Raw genomic sequence first — 19,027 nt, forward strand, 5'->3', positions numbered from 1 at the left:
GTTGTAAACTGAAAATATAAAATAAATTTAACGGTTAAATTTAAAATTTGATAAGGTTAAAAGTATAACTCCTTAAAAATAATGGATGAATTGATGATGAGACCACCAAATTTTTGAAAGACAAATAAAAACGGTCCTATTTTTAAAATAATTTTCTATATGTCCTATTTAAAAATAAATTAAATTAAATTAAATTAAATTTAAAAAAACAACTCTGTGAAAAGAACATCCTCCCACATTTACCAACAATGTTCACATCAAAAGGCTGTGTTTGATCAAAAATATGGTTTATACTTTATTTTTCTAGGCAATTATATTTTTTCAGTCTAATTTACGGCTGTATGGGTGTTTACGGCCGTAAACGTGTTTACGGCCGTGAACGTGTTTATGGCCGTGAACCTATTTACGGCTCATGTCCACCATATAAATAGGGTTAGTAGAGTCATAAAAGGGTGTAAGGCTAGGAGAGAGTGTATGGCTAGAGGAGCTTTAGTGTGTGTATTCTAAGGTGTTCTAGAGAGAGAAAGGAGAGAAGGTGCAAGTGTGTGTGAATCTTGTGTATTCTTCATCATTCCAATCTTGAATACATCATAGATTCATATTATTCTTCTTCTCTTTCTTCTTCATTTGATATGACATCATCCGTTTGATTGTGATTCCACACTATCAAACGGATCTGATTGATACTCAAGCGAATTTGGGACCTTACAAGTGGTATCAGAGCTTTGATTGTATCAATCAATTTTTGCAGATCTGGAGCGTATTTGATCTTATTTTTGAAGGATTTTTGAGTTTTTGGATAGATCTTTGAAAAATAGGGGGGTTTGTTCTTTGCATTTTTCCTAAAAACGAGTTTTGGAGCAAAAAATGTGAAAAACGTCGTTTTTTTCGCGATCTGAAGTAGGGTTCACGACCACTGAAGGGTTTACGGCCGAAGAAGCGTTTGCGGCTAGGGTTCCTCGGAGTTCACGGTCCTCGGTTTACGGCCAGCCTCGCACGTGTTCGGTCCGGGGTTTGCAATCCGAGGTTCACAGCCGGTCTTCGCACGTTCACGGTCCTCGGTGTGCAGCCAGCCTTGCACGTGTTCGGCCCACTTTCGTTCAGCATTCAACAGGGTTTGAGCTCCGAGGTTCACGGTCGGTCTTCGCACGTTCACGGTCCTCGGTGTGCGGCCAACCTCGCACGTGTTCGGCGGCCTCATTCAACGTTGAGCAGCTTCGTTCAACATTCAAAAATATTTGGGGTTGCCAAGATTCGAACTCGCGCCACACCCTTCCTCAAACCAGCGTCTTACCATCTGATCTAGCATATCACACGCTAATCATCTTCCATTTTTAAATCTTAAGGATTCGCTTTCTCAATTCCTACTTTCGCATTTTTAACATTTTCAGCCCAAAAATCAATTTCTTTTCATTTTTTAAAATTCCATTTTCAACCAAAATTTTTGGTTTTTATTTTTTGACTTTCTAAATTGTCTTTTGACTTAAAATTTTTACTTTGAATTTTAAAGTTTGACCTTTGACTTTAAACTTTGACTTTCTCGTTTAACCTTCAAATTTTCAAATTTAGCTTTTCAAGTTTGACTTTTAAGTTTGACTTTTTAAATTTGACTTTTAATGTTGAATTTTGAGGTTTTAAGTCAAAGGGCATATTTTTAAACAATGAGTTCCTCAAACATTTCGGTCAATGAAGTTTCATGCTCTCAATCTTGTATTAAAACTATCAAATTTTTACGTGAACAGGCTGATTTGATGCGTAGAGAGATAGAGGAACTAAAATATGAGGGGTATCAACTTAGGAAAGGCCTGAAACCATTAGAAGAACAACTAGAGGCCAAGACTAAGGACTTTGGGAAATTACAGGCAGAGTACAGTGACAAGTGTGTCCATTATAGATATCTTAAGAAAGATTTTGATGTTGTGACTGCCGAGCTTGACACATTGAAAAACAAATTTGAAAATGCAGATTTTAATTTCAGAAAATATGATGTGTCAAGTGAGGTAGTTGCATCCATGATTGAAAAACAATTAAAATTTAAAGATAATCAAAATAAGGGTCTAGGGTACCACAATGTTCCACCTCCCTTTAGTGACAACTATAACCCACCCCTTGAAACCAATGAGGAAGAAATTCCTGCTCAGTCCGGCCCACTCCCCTGAAGCTAAGACTGAACAATCTGGTCCAACTGAGAATGTTGAGGTGAACGTTTCTGATGCTTCTACTTCATGTGCAGGTAAAGTAGAGGACAAGGAGAACAAAACTAATTCTAGTTCTGCAAATTCTGTTGACTGTCAAACCAATGACTCCTTGAACTCTGAATCTGCTGCTTCTAACTCAGTTACTTCTAAACTTGCTGTTGGAAAATACAAGCCACCAAAACAAGCGAAACTGACGACTTGCTGCAAGTGTGCTTGTGGGAACAATAAGAAACGAGGCAAGGACACACCACCAGGGGCAGGAAGAAACAACTTCCCAGTGAAGAAAAAGACTTGCTTTCACTGTGGAACACCTGGACACATTGCAAGAAATTGTCCTAATCGCTCATACGTTCCCTACTATGAACAAGAGTGGCAAAACGCACCAAGAGGGAGAGACCCCAAAAGAAGCCCTTCTAGGCCGCGTTCAAACAATGATAACTAGAATGCGCAGAAGGAAAAGAATCCAACTCCCAAGAACAAGAAGGGTATGCCGACCAAGAAGTCCAATCCAAGAGATGCTCCAGCGAAACCAAGACCGGCTAGGTCAAAGTCATCTCGGCAGCTACTTCAAGTTCAAAATCAAGTGCCGAGGCACTCATCGGATCGAAAAAGAAATGGGTTAAACCAAACTACAGATGGGTACCAAAGGTTCAATCTCCCAAATCTTCTAATGATTCTAATATTTCTTCATCTTCTGTTTGTGATAAGCAGGACATGTCATGGGAGAGAGTACCTTGCGTTGATGACAAAGGTCAACCCAGTTTCAAAATGGACTGGGTTCCAAAGACCAACTGATCCCGCTCTATGCTGGAGCAGCTATGGAGGCATATCATCAGACTTCAGTTTGTTGGTAGTGGCTGCTCCAGGCACATGATAGGGGACATCTCTCAACTGTGCAACACTCAGAACTTTAAGTGAGAGTATGTGTCCTTTGCGGGAAAGGAAGAAAGGAAGGGATCACACATGGGGTTAGTACTTAATGACATGAAGAATTTTCGGATCTGTTCTGAGATTATGCGTGCTGTTCTGAGACCTTCTGGATGCAAATTCAATCGGTGAATTACGGTTTGAGTTCTCTTCTCTATACTCCTGAGTTTATCTTAAACTGATTCGTTTTGAAGACAATCTTTTATTTTCTTATAGTTTTTCGTTAGTAGGTATTATTGGGAAGTGATATCAAGAAAGTGATAACGGGCAGTCTAAACATGTGTAAGGGACTGAATCTGAATTGTCTAGACTCTATGTTCAATGTGCTGGTAGGCACGAAGAATTTGACAGTGTGGATTTAGATAGGATTGTTTGGACTGACCATACGATGCTCGGGTAGATTGAGCAGTGAGATAAACATGGGAACCCACAGGATACACTAAATTAATATGCATCTAGAATTGTGGTTCAACTTTTCCTTGATGTACGGACTTATGTCTTTAATTCTGGTTCTGATAGGGCGACTGGGGGTTCTAATAAAGTAGGTCTGTAGGAAATTATTTTCTAGTTTTCTATCTGTTAGTCATATGTTGCTTCCTCTGCGTGATTGGAAGAGATCCGACCTAGAATGCAACATATGCAACTCTATTTCTACGCACCTCTTTATCTATGAAATTCTTTCTATCTGTTAGCCATATGTTGTCCCCTCTGCGTGATCGGAAGATCTGACCTAGAACACAGTATATGCACCCTACTATCTCTATAACCCTCTATCTCTATTAGTCATATGTTGTCCCCTCTACGTGATTGAAATAAATCAGACCTGGGACACAACATATGCACCTATTTCTAAATCTGACTTCCTCCTTAATAATTGTTTACTCACCTAAAGTAAGGAGTTCTTTGGAAGTTCTTGATAACCAGGGTATATAGGGAAGTGGGGAACACGTTCTAGTGCAACTAAAATTGAATCATTTAGAGGTTGTCTGTAGATCTCGCTGCTTAATTTAAGTGGACAACAATACTCGTGGTCGTCCTCAGCTAAATGGTTTATTTGGAAAAGTTTGTCGATATCCTTCGTGTTTAAGTGGACCACAATACTGGCAATTGACCAGATCTATTCATGAAGGTGAAGGTATTGATAAACAAAGTTAAGACTGTCTCACAACTTTGATCCCAAATATTTTTGTTTTTGTTAAATTTGTTCATAGTTTTTCTCTATACACAAATTTAGGGGGAGAATTAAATATTTCAAAAACCAAACAAAAATCAGAAAATTAAAAATCCAAAAATAGTGTTATTTCTGTTTTATTTCTTGTTCAGAAAATATTAAAAATCCAAAAATTTTGTTTTAAGTTTTCTTTTAGTTTTGTTTTGTCTTGAAAAGTGAATTCAGGTGTAGATGAGACTCATGAAGACTATATCGAGATTTTCTAAGCCAAGGCTTCATTAGTGATCATCGAAGAATTCTCATTCGAAGGAGCAAGAAATGAAGACTATTCTTTCAACATTCAATCCTTCAACCCTAGAAGCAAGGTGAAGTTGTACTTGAAGATTATGTGACAAATTGCATTGAAGCCTCCTCAATCAATTTGCTGCTATTCTTGTACCTGTTGAAGTGATCCAGAAGATTAGATCTCTCTATTGTTCTCTCTGAAGATTCTCAAGCTGAAAGCGCCATCTTTCAAGAATCTCTGCAAGAAGCCTCCTCACCCAACATGCGTTCAAAGCCAAATTCTGAAGAAAAGCCCCAAGTGCTCAAGATGAAGTCATTTATTGAAGATTCATCAAGTTCATCTTGAAGCTGTGAAGAAATCAAAGACAAAAGCTGAAGTCAAGCTCCAAATGAAGATTGACAAGAAAATCCAGCTACTTTTTAGGGGGAGCTTGTTGGGTCAATTAGAAAAAGAAAGCTATAAACCAAGGGGGTGATTGTTGGGTCAAAAATATGGTTTATACTTTACTTTTCTAGGCAATTATATTTTTTCAGTCTAGTTTACGGCTGTATGGGTGTTTACGGTCGTAAACGTGTTTACGGCCGTGAACCCATTTACGGCCCATGTTTACCATATAAATAGAGTTAGTAGAGTCATAAGAGGGTGTAAGGCTAGGAGAGAGTGTACAGTTGGAAGAGCTTAAGTGTGTGTATTCTAAGGTGTTCTAGAGAGAGAAAGGAGAGAAGGTGCAAGTGTGTGTGAATCTTGTGTATTGTTCATTCCAATCTTGAATACATCATAGATTCATATTATTCTTCTTCTCTTTCTTCTTCATTTGATCTGGCATCATCCGTTTGATTAGGATTCCGCACCATCAAACGGATCTGATTGATACTCATGCGAATTTGGGACCTTACAGGCTGTTATCATGGAAAAGAAGTGCATGCGCATATCATTGTATCCGAGTTCGAACACATTGTTTTCATTATGAATTGTTTAATCCAAATGCACATAAAGTGTTCAAACATCAAAACATGGAGTACGCCCATAAAGTGTTCGATAGAATGCAAGAGACTATGTTCTTGGAATGCTATGGTTTTTGGGTATGTTGGAAGTGAGCTATTGAGTATTGCTCCGGAGATGTTTGATTTAATGCATTAGTTTTAGGGTACTTACATAATGGAAGTTGTTGGAAATCCCTTGAAGGTTTCCTGTCTATATGAAGAGATGGTGTGGCCATGTGGGTGGGATGTGACAACATTTGTCTCGGTCAAACGCTTATCAACCAAAGCATTCATAACACCAAATCCATCATGATCACATATTCAGTGATTTCTTACAACCATAAATTAAACTAGCAAGAGATGAATCAATTACTTCTCTTTGTAGTCGATTCCTTTGCTTTTTGTAGTCGATTCCTTTGCTTTCTCCTTCGATGAATCGAGATCCCAAACCAAAGATCCTTTTTCATAGCAACACCCAAGAACAATGATCAAACAACAATGGCAACTTCTTTTATCTTGTTATAAACTTGAGTTTTGCATGACATTCACACATACTAATGATGCAAATACTTTGTTTCAACACAATTATAAGATGTAATTATTACCATATATAACCATTTTCATACACGCATACGAGATATCTTTAACTTTATAAACTACAATCTTATTGTCAACTGAGACACACTTTGGCTTTATCCATGTCAAGTCAAAGCAGTAAGCATAAATCATTACGCTCTAAATCTAAAAAACAAAGTTACAAACACAATCTACCAGAGACAACTTATGTGCAGGTTTTTAGGGTTTTGCATCAAACGACGAATGCAACAACAATTTATTATCAAAATTTTGCATAATAAAATAATTCTTGATAATGGTTAACCCAGCAAATTCAATCCATGTGAGAGGATTTTATTAATACACGCAAGCCTTTGGTGGAAAAGTCTGAACGTCATCATCAAGAGTATTCATGTGAACTGGCCTGTAGTCTAGTCGCACCTTCTCATTCTCCCAGTATCTGCACATATTTTAAGATCATCATATAATGTCATGAAAAAAAGTAAGATGTTATTTCTTGAATTTAAGAGAGAAATAGAGATATTTACCCGAGTGTGTGTTTCATCCATTTCTCATCATCTCTTTTCTGAAAAAGCATCAAATCGAATATTTATGAGAAAAGATGAATCGAAGAGAAGAATGAAATTGAAAAAGAAGATATGAATGTGAGCAAACCGTAAAATCTTCACGAGCACAAGCTCCTCTACTCTCTTTCCTGGCTTCAGCTGAATGCATAGTGAGGCATGCATTGATCAACAGGTTCACCAACTCTATCGTCTCTAGCAAGTCAGAGTTCCTGAAATATGACTTCACATAAATACATCTTTCCAAAACAGACCATAATAAAAAAAAATAAAAAAAAAAAAAATACTAAATCTTAAAAGTCCAATCGAATTTACCATATCAAGCTTCTATCCTTCAATTTGACATCATGATAACTCTCCCATGCTTTGTCAATCAGATCACAACCTGTATTACAACACTCAGACAGTCATTAGTCAGCCAATATGGTGACAAGGAAACATATATATATATATATATATATATATATATATATATATATATATATATATATATATATATACACACACACACACACAAACACACCTTCTTCTAATGTTTCTTGTATTCCACAATAAATGTGTGTTATGTTTCATGTCCAATTCTATCAGCACCATGCGACGATAAGCTTGCCTCTCTACAAAATAAGATGAAGAAAGTTACAGGCGGAAAGATTTCCTTTTACAGTATATTACAAGTCACCGGATTAGGATTAGCTGAAACTTTAATTACTGGCATCATCAACAACATCAAAACCACCTTATCAGATCAAAGTACGGTCATCAATAGAAAGTACCTCATTTGACAATAGTTCCGTGCCTCCAGAACTTCTCAAAATCATCCCTGGAGCAAAGTAGAGGAGACTAGCTAATGCATTATATGGGCACTTATACGTAGCAGAATGCATCTTGATCTAAGGGGTGTATTTTGGATTTAAACCCACACGCCTCAAGAAGCTTTCCCGGACCAACAATAAGCAGACCTTCCAACAAATGAATGCTCCGGGGAAGATGACTTATTCTTGTACCATCTATATATAACTCTTCTAAACATTCCAAACGTCCAAGTTCCTCAGGCAATTTCTCAACTCGAATACAATCTCGGAGACAGAAAAAATTGAGGCGTTTCATCTCACAGATGCTATTCGGGATATCTTGTAAAAATTCACACTTCCATAGGCGTAGCTCCTCTAAACATTCTAATTGGCCAAGATCCTCTGGTAACTTCTCAAGCAGCCAACAATTAGAAAGTATAAGATATTTCAGGCGTTTCAACATGCAAATGCTATCTGGAAGATGTTTAATCTTTGTAAATGACAAATCTAGCTCCTCTAAACATTCTAATTGGCCAAGATCCTCAGGTAACTTCTTAAGCAACAAACAAGATCGAAGCTTTAGAGATTTCAGATGTTTCAACCTATAAATGCTACCTGGAAGATCTTTAATCTGTGTATGTGAAAAATCTAGCTCCTCTAAGTGTTCTAATCGGCCAAGATTCTCAAGTAACTTCTCAGGAAACCAACACGATGTAAGTTTGAGGTATTTCAGATGTTTCAACATATAAATGCTATCCGGAAGACGTTTAATCATTCTAGATGACAAAGTTAGCTTCTCTAAACATTCTAATTGATGAAGATCATCAGGTAATGTCTCAAGCAAAACACAAGAACTAAGTTCAAGAGATTTCAGATGTTTAAACATATAAATGCTATCAGGGAGGTGTTTAATATCTGCAGACAACAAACCAAGCTCCTCTAGATATTCTAATTGGCCAAGATCCTCAGGTAACCTATCAAGAAGCCGTAAATCATCAAGTTTAAGAGTTTTCAAACGTTTCAACTTACAAATGCTGTCTGGAAGATGGTTTATATTTGTAGACAACAATATTAGCTCCTCGAGAGATTCTAACTGGTCAAGGTCCTTGATCACCTCTAGAAAACTGCCTTTGAGTTCAAGCTTTCTCAAACATTGTAACCCACAAATGCTTTGTGAAAAAGTCTTGAGGTTTGTGCAAGAACACATACCTACAGATAAAAGCATCTCAAGATTTCTAGTCAGTGAGGGACGGTCTTCTTTATAATCACAGTCAAACCGAAACTTTGGCAAGTTATTGTCAGGGTGAAGTGGACATCTTTCTAGAGACTGTACAAACAGATGTAACTCGGCTAAAGGACCAACCTCAAGTGATTCATCAACACTACAAGAAGTATAATCCTCTATGTTAAACTTAAAAGATCTAAACCTCAAACAACCACTTAAATCTACATGGGCAAGCTTTTTTAGACATCCAAAGGGAGTGTGAAGTTCTACCAATCCACTACACTCTTTGAGATCTAACTTCTTGAGATTTGGAGTCATCCTAAGGTCAAGGGTCCTCAAATTTGAATGGGTAATGATGAGTTCGGTGAGCTTTTGACATTCATTGGCCATGTGAAGTTCTTCCAAACAATAAGACTTTTTAAGATCTAACTTCTCGAGGTTTGGAGTCATCCCAATGTCAAGGGTCCTCAAATTTGAATAGGTGAGTAGTAAGCATCTTAGAGTTAGACAGCTTTCAGGAAAGTGAAGTGTTTGCAAATATTTGCATTCAAGAAGAATCAACTCTTCAAGATTTGGAGCCAGCCCAAGGTCAAGGGTCATCAAGCTTGAACCTTCAAGGTTGACAGATGTCAGCTTTAAACATCCAGCAGTCATGTGAAGTTCTAGCAAATTATAACAATCTTTAAGAGTCAACTTCTCAAGATTTGGAGAAAGCCCAAGGTCAAAGGTACTCAACCTTGAACGACTGAGGTCAAGGAATCTGAGCTTGTTAAGAACCTAAAATAAGCAAAAAGCAAAATGAATATTGGTGTAATAACAAAACAATGTAGGAAAAACATTATAATGAATCATGCAAAATGATCAATCAACCATAATTTTACCTTTCTTTCTCCCCCTTCCCAAAGTTGTACAATTCTGCTGTCATCCATCCTAAGTGCAACAAGATTATTTGCTTGAAATGTTGTGGGTAAAGACCTGAAAGGGTAACTGCTCCAATGCAGATATCGTAAAGTATTTGGGAAGACAGCTGGAACGACTATGCTAAACTCCAAATTACTGGAAAAATCTAACTGGTGGACTGCAGAAACGGAAAGAAATCTAAGTTCCTTCATCTTTCTCAGTCCTTTTGAATAAATATGCGGACTGAATTTCTTTGTGTGGAATTGTATATATTTTGTTGCTTTAGTACCCTGCAATCCAAAAGAAGTCACCGTGAAACTTGTGTCATAAATCATAATAACTATAAATGTATTGGTTTTTCCTAACATACAAATAAACTTAATCCTTACCAAATCATTAGCCAATACATCTTCAATTTCATCGATTTTCCACAATCGGCTATGCTTATGAGGCTCGTCGGGATGTGCGCGACGAACAATATTCCTACCCATTTCCTCAACATGATCATGCATGCCCACCCGCTCATCACCATAAGAATCACAATAAATAGCTACGAGAGATTTTTGCTCAAGAACTCGTAAACCAATTATAGCACAAAATCCACAACTTTCAAGTGCTCTGATTGCATCGTCCTTCTCCCAACCTTTCAGGTTACATGCAATATCTAGGAATATTTCCTTGTAATCGTCGTCTAGACTGATATAGCTAATTTCCAATTTTTTCAAAGTTTCCGTTAACGGGATTGTTTCTAGTCTTTTTAGGGCATCTACCCATTCAAGCTCATTTTTACCACAAAGAGACGAACCTAAAACTTTGATCGTTAAGGGAAGTCCAGCGGCATAGCGTACAACTTGTCTTGATAGCTCTTCATACCTTGGAGATGGAACCTCTCTCCAAAATGTATAAGTCTTGAAGAGGCAAATTGCTTCCTCATCCGATAACAAACTGACATCACGAATGAATTCCACTCGGTGTGCTACAAGCACTTGCTCATCTCTTGTTGTAATGATTATTCTACTTCCCAACTTGAACCAAGTAAGCTCACCGGCTAAAGCCTCAAGCTGGTCTATATGATCCACATCATCTAGAACAACAAGAACTTTTTTATCACGCATCCTCCTCTTCATCATGTGTTTCCCGTCATAAATACTACTTACACGTATGTCTTCATTTAAGACATCTGATAAGACTTGCTTTTGTAACGACTTTAAACCAGACAAAGAAGCATTTTCCCTAACATTTTCAACAAAGCTTTTACCTTCAAACTGAAAGGATATGTGATCAAAAACAGCTCTTGCCAAAGTTGTCTTTCCACCACCTCCCATCCCCTTGATACCGATCATTCGGACATCATCACAACCAATTCCTAAAGATGGAGCAAGATTTTTGATCCGGGTCTCCATTCCTACCAACTTTTCATCAATGTTGAAACTGATTGAACGTAACTCTAGTGATATCTCTTCAACTATTCTTTTGATAAATTTAGCTTCATGCCTGTATTTTAAAAAAGATTCGATTAGCTTACTCAAAACCCCATATGACCGGTCACTTTCAGATCTATAACATACAGCCCCACATGAAAAATAACATAGTTACATAATCATATTCCATGGTTATTCTTTGGACAAGACTTAAAACTTGAATTAAAATTTGACAATTTAAGATGCCATGTACGAGATTTTATATCCAGGTTATATGCTAAATCAATTACCCATCAGCAGTCTTCTTCAACTCCCATCCAGAGAGATCCGCTGATTCTTTCAGAGCCTCTCTCCATTTCCCAGCAGCTTCTTCTTTTTCATGTTTTGCAAACGCTTCCGCCACTGGCCCGCTTTGTTTGCGGACTTCTGAAGGTTCCACGTCATAGAAGACAGGGTAAGCGATATGCTCGTTTGTCCTGTGGCACTCCATTATCTTAACAAGTTCATCCAAGCACCAGGATGAAGAGGCGTAGTTCTTGGAGAAAACAATGATGTAAAATTTGGAGTCTTGAATGGATCCGATGAGCTCATCACTGATGTTTTTCCCTTTTTTGATTTTCTCATCGTCCTTATAAGTATGGATGCTTTTGTTCTGAAGAGCATGATAAAGATGATCAATAAAGTTCGTACGAGTATCTTCGCCCCTGAAACTCAAAAATACATCATATTTAAAGCTCTTGTCAAGGGATGAAGTTGAAGAAGACGCCATTTGAAGGTTTGATCGATGGGTCCTAACAAAAATCAAATCTTTGTTGGCGAAGTTTATGCAAAATGACTGTAAAGAAAATTTGGATGCGATGAATCGAGTAAAGAAACACTTCGATCCGATAAATTACTTGTAACTTGCAAGCGAATGTGAACGGAATATGTGTGTTTGGAAAAGCTGGAATTGGGTGGAAAAGAAAAGGCTCTTGTTTGGGTGTAGCTTTATTTTAAACGGCAAATTTTATTGCCTTTAATACGTTTTGTATTTCCCTTTTGAAAAAGATTGCATTATGCGATTATGTCCATCCTTTTACTTATTATTTTACTTGTTATAATGCATATCACGGATAAAAAAGATAAAATTAATTTTTATTAAATTATAAGTTAATTATTGACTGATGATAATAAATAATTAAATAATTTGTAAATATAAATGTTTTATCTGTAATTTGATAATAATATAATGATAAGTTGAAACTACAAAATCATAATAGTTTGAATATCTAATCAAAATTTTGTATTTGTAGATATGTTATAAAATTATGATTTTGTAAAATACAATAAAACTATGAATGTAGTTTTAAAAAATTGAAATATTCATGAAAATGACATTATATGAAATTTAAACTATATTGTAATATAAGAGAAATAACTATATAGAAAAAATAATATATATATATATATATATATATATATATATATATATATATATATATATATATATATATATATATTGTTTAATAATGTGGATTGACATATATTGTGCGAACTTGTGAACAGTGCTATTTTGTGAGAATGACAAATAAAATATGTTGTTTAATAATGTGAATATGTTCAATCTTACATAACTATTGTAATAATCACACATTCTCACTAATTAAATCGTCTATAAGGTTATTATAGAATTTTTTTATTATTCTCATTCTATCATAATGTTTATTGAGTCGTATATAGTAATAATGAAAATAAGTGAAAAACGATGTGCAAGAACAAAAATAAATAAGAATAGTTGTGTAAGATTGAATGTATTCACGTTATTAAACAATCTATTCTCTTAGTAATTCTCCTAGAATAACATTGTCCACACGTCCGCATAATAGTTGTCCATCCACATTATAACCTAGCCCTATACATACATACATATACACATGCATACATATATATATATATATATATATATATATATATATATATATATATATATATTAAAGAAGTTTTTTTTTCTTTTTTGGGAAAGAGGCCAAAGCCCCGGCAAAGATTATATTAAAGAAGTTAAGAGTTAGGAATAGTGAACTTGCTCTGTTTTGGTCGCTTATTGCCCTACTTTTTTTAAGAATTACAGTTTACCCCCTGTAATATGGTCAGTTGACCAATGACTATTAATTAAAGGTCAAGTTTGCTTTTTCATATTAAAAGTGGGAGGAGTGGATTAGTGTCCAGAACACGTGTTATGTCCCCTCTTCTACCTCCCGACGTCCATTCAGATGTCTACACCTTTTCTACCGTTTAAGAGTTCCTCGCTTTTGAGTCTTCTTTCAATCGGTTTCTATCTGATGGTAGACCATTCCACTGTCTCTCTCACAATGTCGCAACTTATCGGCTTATGCTTCTGGATCGACGCCGCCAATTACCTTCTAATCGACCGATGAGGTCGACGCATACTACTTCTTCGATGGCGGTTTAGGTAGAGGACGGTGGTAGTCGGATTTTACTACAATCAAGCAGGAATCAGCAATTTTTTACTGGACTCAATCTTGAAGGTAAACTTGAAACCCTAGAATTGATAATTTCTATTGAGATCCTGAAATTTGTGATTATGACATCCCCTTTTTCACGGCCAGAAAAGACCGATTTTTGGTTATGCTTTATAAAAATCAGAGTACCTCTTTTAATAAAAATGTTGCGGAATTTGTTCCTAGAAAAACATGATAAATACGTTATCAAAGCATTTCCGAATAAATGTATTTTTATTCCTTTTAAAACCTTGGGATGTCATCGTCAATACAGAAACATAAGCATAAACAAAACTTACATTCATTTACACTAGTGATCTACATCTCTTTTAAATCTCTCAGTGTAAAGTAGCTTCGTATCGACACCTGTGATGCAAATAAGCTTGAGTGGGTCAGGTTGGGAAACCTGGTGGGTACATAGGGTTTTCAACCCACAATAATATAATTATTATGTTTTAACATCAAACAATCAACCTAATTATCCATCCCCATTATCTTACTCTTAAGGGTCTACCCTAAGAGTCATCTATCATGCATTTGTTCATTCGGAAGTCCCTTGCTTCCAGGGTTTATAAGACAGGTGTAACATCCCAAATTTCGAGTCCAAAAATTTCATTTTAATTAACTGATTATAAAAAACATTCATAAGAAAACTACGTAAAAATATATCATGTCTGAAAACCCAAATCATAAAATAGTAACATGTCAGAGTACAATCCCATAATATCTCAAGTGCGGAAAATCAATGCGTGTGTGTATGATGTGCTGCTACCGCGTCGGCTCCTTCCCCTTCGCTGAAGAGGTACCTGAAACCAAAATTGTAAACTGTAAGCACGAAGTTTAGTGAGTTCCCCCATCGTACCACATACCGTACAATCATATAGCATACATACTGTCGGGCAATTCTAGGGTGCCCGGCCTACCAGGTACGTCCATTCTGGGGTGCCGACCTACCCGTTACGGCCGTTTTGGGGTGCCGACCTACCCGTGTCAAGCCATTCTGGGGTGCCGACCTACCCGTATCAACCCATTATGGGCTGCTGACATACCCATGTCAAGCCATTCTGGGGTGCTGACCTACCCATGTCAAGCCATTCTGGGGTGCTGACCTACCCGTCGGTCCTAACAACCGATCCTCGGGGACTATTCCACCCCCTACTGCTACTATCACATATATCATAACATAAACATACTATCAGACATATCTGGGGTGTCCGAACTACCCTTCGGTCCTAACAACCGAACTTGGGGACTATTTCCATCCTACTACCACTATTACATATAACATATCAGGCCAGCATATAAACATATCATCACATACTGTCAGACATATTTGGGGTGTCTGACCTACCCTTCGGTCCTAACAACCGAACTCTACTACTATCACATATAACATATCATGCCAGCATATAGCATATCAGGTAGTAGCAAACCTAGATGATATCACAAAGACAATCATCTAACATACAACTCCTACTGGTGGGCCGGCATTGTGGCCGTAGACCCACCGCTACTGGAAGGTAACTCACCTCAAACGAGTAGCTGCTGATAATCTGTACGGGAAGTCTCTGTCTGCTGCTGCTCCGGAAATCCTCCGGCTATAATCCCCACAAAACACTTAGTCAGAATCTGATATCCACACTTATCGTTAAATGACTATTTTACCCCTGACCAAGTCCAAGTCACAGTCAAAGTCAAAGTCAACCCTCTGGCCAAAGTCAACTCTCACTTGACCTGACTCGCCGAGTTGGCCGCCAACTCGCCGAGTCCCTGTCCGTGTTTCAAATCCTCTATACGCTTCTACTCGTCGAGTTTAGCAAAGTCTCAACGAGTCCATATTCGATACTAACATCGAGTCCATCTTCATCTGACTCGCCGAGTTGTATGAACAACTCGTTGAGTCCTCCTTCATCCTATGAAAGTGATCAGTCCTTGACTCGCCGAGTTGTATGAACAACTCGTCAAGTCCCTCCACTACTAGATCTGAGCCCTAACTCACCGAGTCCATTACCTACTCATTGATTCCACCCTAAACTCTCAAATGGGGAAAAACTCGGCAACTCGCGACTCGACTAGTCGAGTCTGAAGAACGACTCGTCGAGTCCTATGCATGCCATTACTATACAGTCGATTCTGCTCGAATCCAGTGCATTCCATTCATAGATCTGGGCTCCTAGGGCTGGTTTTTCACGTAAAGTTTCTAACTTTACGTGCATGCATGCTAATATGAAGCTTAAATACCCAAAATAAGCTAAAAGAAGAGATCTAAGCTTGGAATGGAAACTTGGCTCAATAAAGGTGGCAACCTTGAGCTTAAGAGGCTCTGGAAAGCTTATATCTGAAGTCCATTCATCATATCAGCTCCTAATTCGACCTTAAAGTCTAGAAAGGGCTCAAAATCAACAAGAGCAAGCTTTTCAAGAGATCTAACTGATAATAAGAAAAGATTCGAGCTTGATACCTCAAAGGGGACTGAAATGCAACCAGAAATCCGGATCTACTTGCTCCCCTTGAATACTTCTCTTCTCTCTTCTTCCTCAAATCCCCAAGATGCACTAAAAACCTTCACAAGTGAGAAAATGCTCGAAAATGCTTAAGAACGACTAGGGTTTCGTATGGGACTCTTTGTGGGTGAGGGAGGCTGGTCTTGGGGCACATAAGATGTTTAAATAGCGTGCAAACCCTTGAAATTAGGGTTTCATCCAGACTGGCAGACTCGCTGAGTCCGGGAATATGGACTCGTCGAGTCGTCAACTTAAACTGCGTGCAATCCCGCCTCTACTCGACGAGTCGGGCTACTGACTCATCGAGTACCTCTTAAGAAATAAAAAATTACTTTATTTAAATCACATACCAGAAATGGGGCGTTACAACTCTCCCCCACTTATATTAGACTTCGTCCTCGAAGTCTGCTGCTGCTGAATCTATAAATATCTTTGGATAATGCTCCCTCATTTCCTCCTCGGCCTCCCACGTCCATTCTGAACTCTTCCGGTGTTGCTACTGCACCTTCACTAGCTGGACTACCTTGTTCCTCAAGGTCTTCGTTTTCCGATCCAAGATCGCAACGGGCCTCTCAATATAATTCAAGCTGCTATCAACCTGAATATCCTCCAAGGGTACAACTGCTGACTCGTCCACCAAACACTTCCTCAACTGAGAAACATGGAAAATGTTGTGGATCTGGCTAAGCTCTGCTGGAAGATCCAACCGATAAGCAACCCGACCCACCCGGGCCAAAACCCTAAAAGGACCAATGAACCTGGGGCCCAACTTGCCCCTCTTCCGGAACATGATAACACCCTTCCAGGGTGATACCTTTAGGAGGACCATATCGCCCACCTGAAATTCTAAGTCCGAACGCCTCCTGTCGGCGTAACTCTTCTGTCGAATTTGCGCAGTCTGCAGTCTGCTACGGACCTACTGGATCAACTCTGTGGTCTTGAGCACCACCTCGGTACTCCCGATGACTCGCTGACCGACCTCGCCCCAACAAATCGGGGTCCTACACTTCCACCCGTAGAGCATCTCGAAAGGAGGGCGGTCTATACTAGCGTGGTAACTGTTGTTATACGATGTCACACCTCCAAACCAAGGATGGCGGAAATGTCCGGGGGTGGAGGACTTCATGTATAGTATCACAACAACGAGTATAATAGTGCTCAAAGTAAAAACAACCAACATAAATATAATTGAAAAAGTTACACCATAGTATGAGTTTACATGTTTCTAAATCAATTACATTATGTTGACAAAATGAAATGTTTAACGCCTTAGCGTTCCATCCTCAAAAGCCGTTGATTTCATGTTTTACTGATTTCCTGAGAATACAAGTAGTTTTGAAAAAAAGTGTCAACAATTAAGTTGGTGAGTTCATAAGAGTTTTATTTGATAAAGTTGTCATTTTCCTTGTAAAAGCGAATGAATATAATTCCAGAAAATCCAATATTTTCTTTATAAAATGTGAAATGAAAGCTCCTATGTTATGCAATAATGTACGCTAGAAAGACCCATAGATTTCCTATATAATCACCCAGTGTGTATAAGTTATATAAAATTTAAGTTAAATAAACCGTCGAATATAATGGGTCTACCCTAAGTCCACAAACAAACAAGGAACAGGAAGTAAGGCGAGCCCACCAATTCTAAGTTGATCGCGACGAAATTCTTATATAACTCTAACATATACACTTAGCGATTATAACCGGAAACTAACAAATTCTAGATGAATTGTAGTTCTAATATCATAAAACCATTTTGTGTAAACCCGGTACTTTGTAATGTACCCCCTTGTATAGACCCGGTACTTTGTATTTGTACCCCTTCTATATGAAAACCCGGTACTTTGTAATGTACCCCCTTGTATAGACCCGATACTTTGTATTTGTACCCCTTCTATATGAAAACCCGGTACTTTGTAATGTACCCCCTTGTATAGACCCGGTACTTTGTATTTGTACCCCTTCTATATGAAAACCCGGTACTTTGTAATGTACCCCTTTGTATAGACCTGGTGCTTTGTATTTGTACCCCTTCTATATGAAAACCCGGTACTTTGTATTTGTACCCCTTTTTATATGAAAACCCGGTACTTTGTAATGTACACCTTTGTATAGACCCGATACTTTGTATTTGTACCCCTTCTATATGAAAACTCGGTACTTTGTATTTGCACCCCTTTTATATGAAATGAAAACCTTTCGTAATGAGTTTGAAATGTAATTATAACATAAACTATACCTATTATAGTTTATCGTAATGTTTGTAATGCATATGCAACCTAACTATACCTATTATAGTTTAGCATATTTGTTTGTGGTGTATAATAGACTCAACTATACTTGTTATAGTTTATTATAATTATTCGTAGTGGTAGAAACCCTTTGTATATGATTCGTACCTTTAGACCAGGGTAAATAATATGTACTATCAACAACTTGTATATATATATATATATATATATATATATATATATATATATATATATATAATAACACACACCTTGCTCAGCAAGCTACAAGGTGCAAATGAAATTGTTAACCATTTTCTAGTTTTTAACCTTGTTGTTCCTGTTCTTACAAAACTCATAGAAAAATCGTTTGAAGTCGAAATCAGAATCCGTAATTTCTGAGAGTTGGGAAAATGTTTCTAGTTTGTTCCTAATTTTAATTATGATTTTTAAAGACCTCTAACTTGTGTAAAAATGTCCATATTGCCAGACTGGTCCGGATTTGCTCTTGAAATGATAGGCAGTTTTGTAAAAATCGTCATAAATTGTAGAAAAATCGTGTGGAGATGTGCAAGTAGTCATTTTAAAGGTATTATCCTGAACTATTTACATATTAAACAGTTTTGGAAAATAAAAAGTATATTGAAGGTCAAAACAGTCCGTTAATGGGACTCAACTTTCCTGTTGAAAGGTGATGATAGAGTTTAAGTTATATTATGGTGATTTAACTTGTATCACCCCACCCCTAAAACTTGAAGA

The 19,027-nt window shown here is 37.5% G+C and overlaps 2 protein-coding genes across 2 annotated transcripts; both read right to left on the reverse strand.

Annotated features, from left to right (window-relative positions):
- Positions 1 to 6,477: 6,477 nt before the first annotated feature.
- On the reverse strand, positions 6,478 to 7,419 carry LOC145106551 (succinate dehydrogenase [ubiquinone] flavoprotein subunit, mitochondrial-like). The gene is made up of 5 exons (XM_079043506.1): positions 7,377 to 7,419; positions 7,020 to 7,089; positions 6,796 to 6,916; positions 6,669 to 6,706; positions 6,478 to 6,580 (listed from the first exon to the last, which is right to left on the reverse strand). The coding sequence occupies exons 1-5, from the start codon at positions 7,417 to 7,419 to the stop codon at positions 6,478 to 6,480; spliced, it is 375 nt and encodes a 124-aa protein (XP_078899632.1).
- On the reverse strand, positions 6,796 to 12,015 carry LOC145108957 (TMV resistance protein N-like). The gene is made up of 7 exons (XM_079046050.1): positions 11,332 to 12,015; positions 10,010 to 11,114; positions 9,602 to 9,910; positions 7,478 to 9,497; positions 7,228 to 7,318; positions 7,020 to 7,089; positions 6,796 to 6,916 (listed from the first exon to the last, which is right to left on the reverse strand). The coding sequence occupies exons 1-4, from the start codon at positions 11,808 to 11,810 to the stop codon at positions 7,569 to 7,571; spliced, it is 3,822 nt and encodes a 1,273-aa protein (XP_078902176.1). The 5' UTR covers positions 11,811 to 12,015; the 3' UTR covers positions 6,796 to 6,916; positions 7,020 to 7,089; positions 7,228 to 7,318; positions 7,478 to 7,568.
- Between the last annotated feature and the right edge of the window lie 7,012 nt (positions 12,016 to 19,027).

This window comes from Lactuca virosa, chromosome 4, assembly GCF_052849685.1.
Source record: "Lactuca virosa cultivar CGN04683 chromosome 4, Lactuca_virosa_CGN04683_v6, whole genome shotgun sequence".
In the NCBI taxonomy this organism is placed as follows: domain Eukaryota; kingdom Viridiplantae; phylum Streptophyta; class Magnoliopsida; order Asterales; family Asteraceae; genus Lactuca; species Lactuca virosa.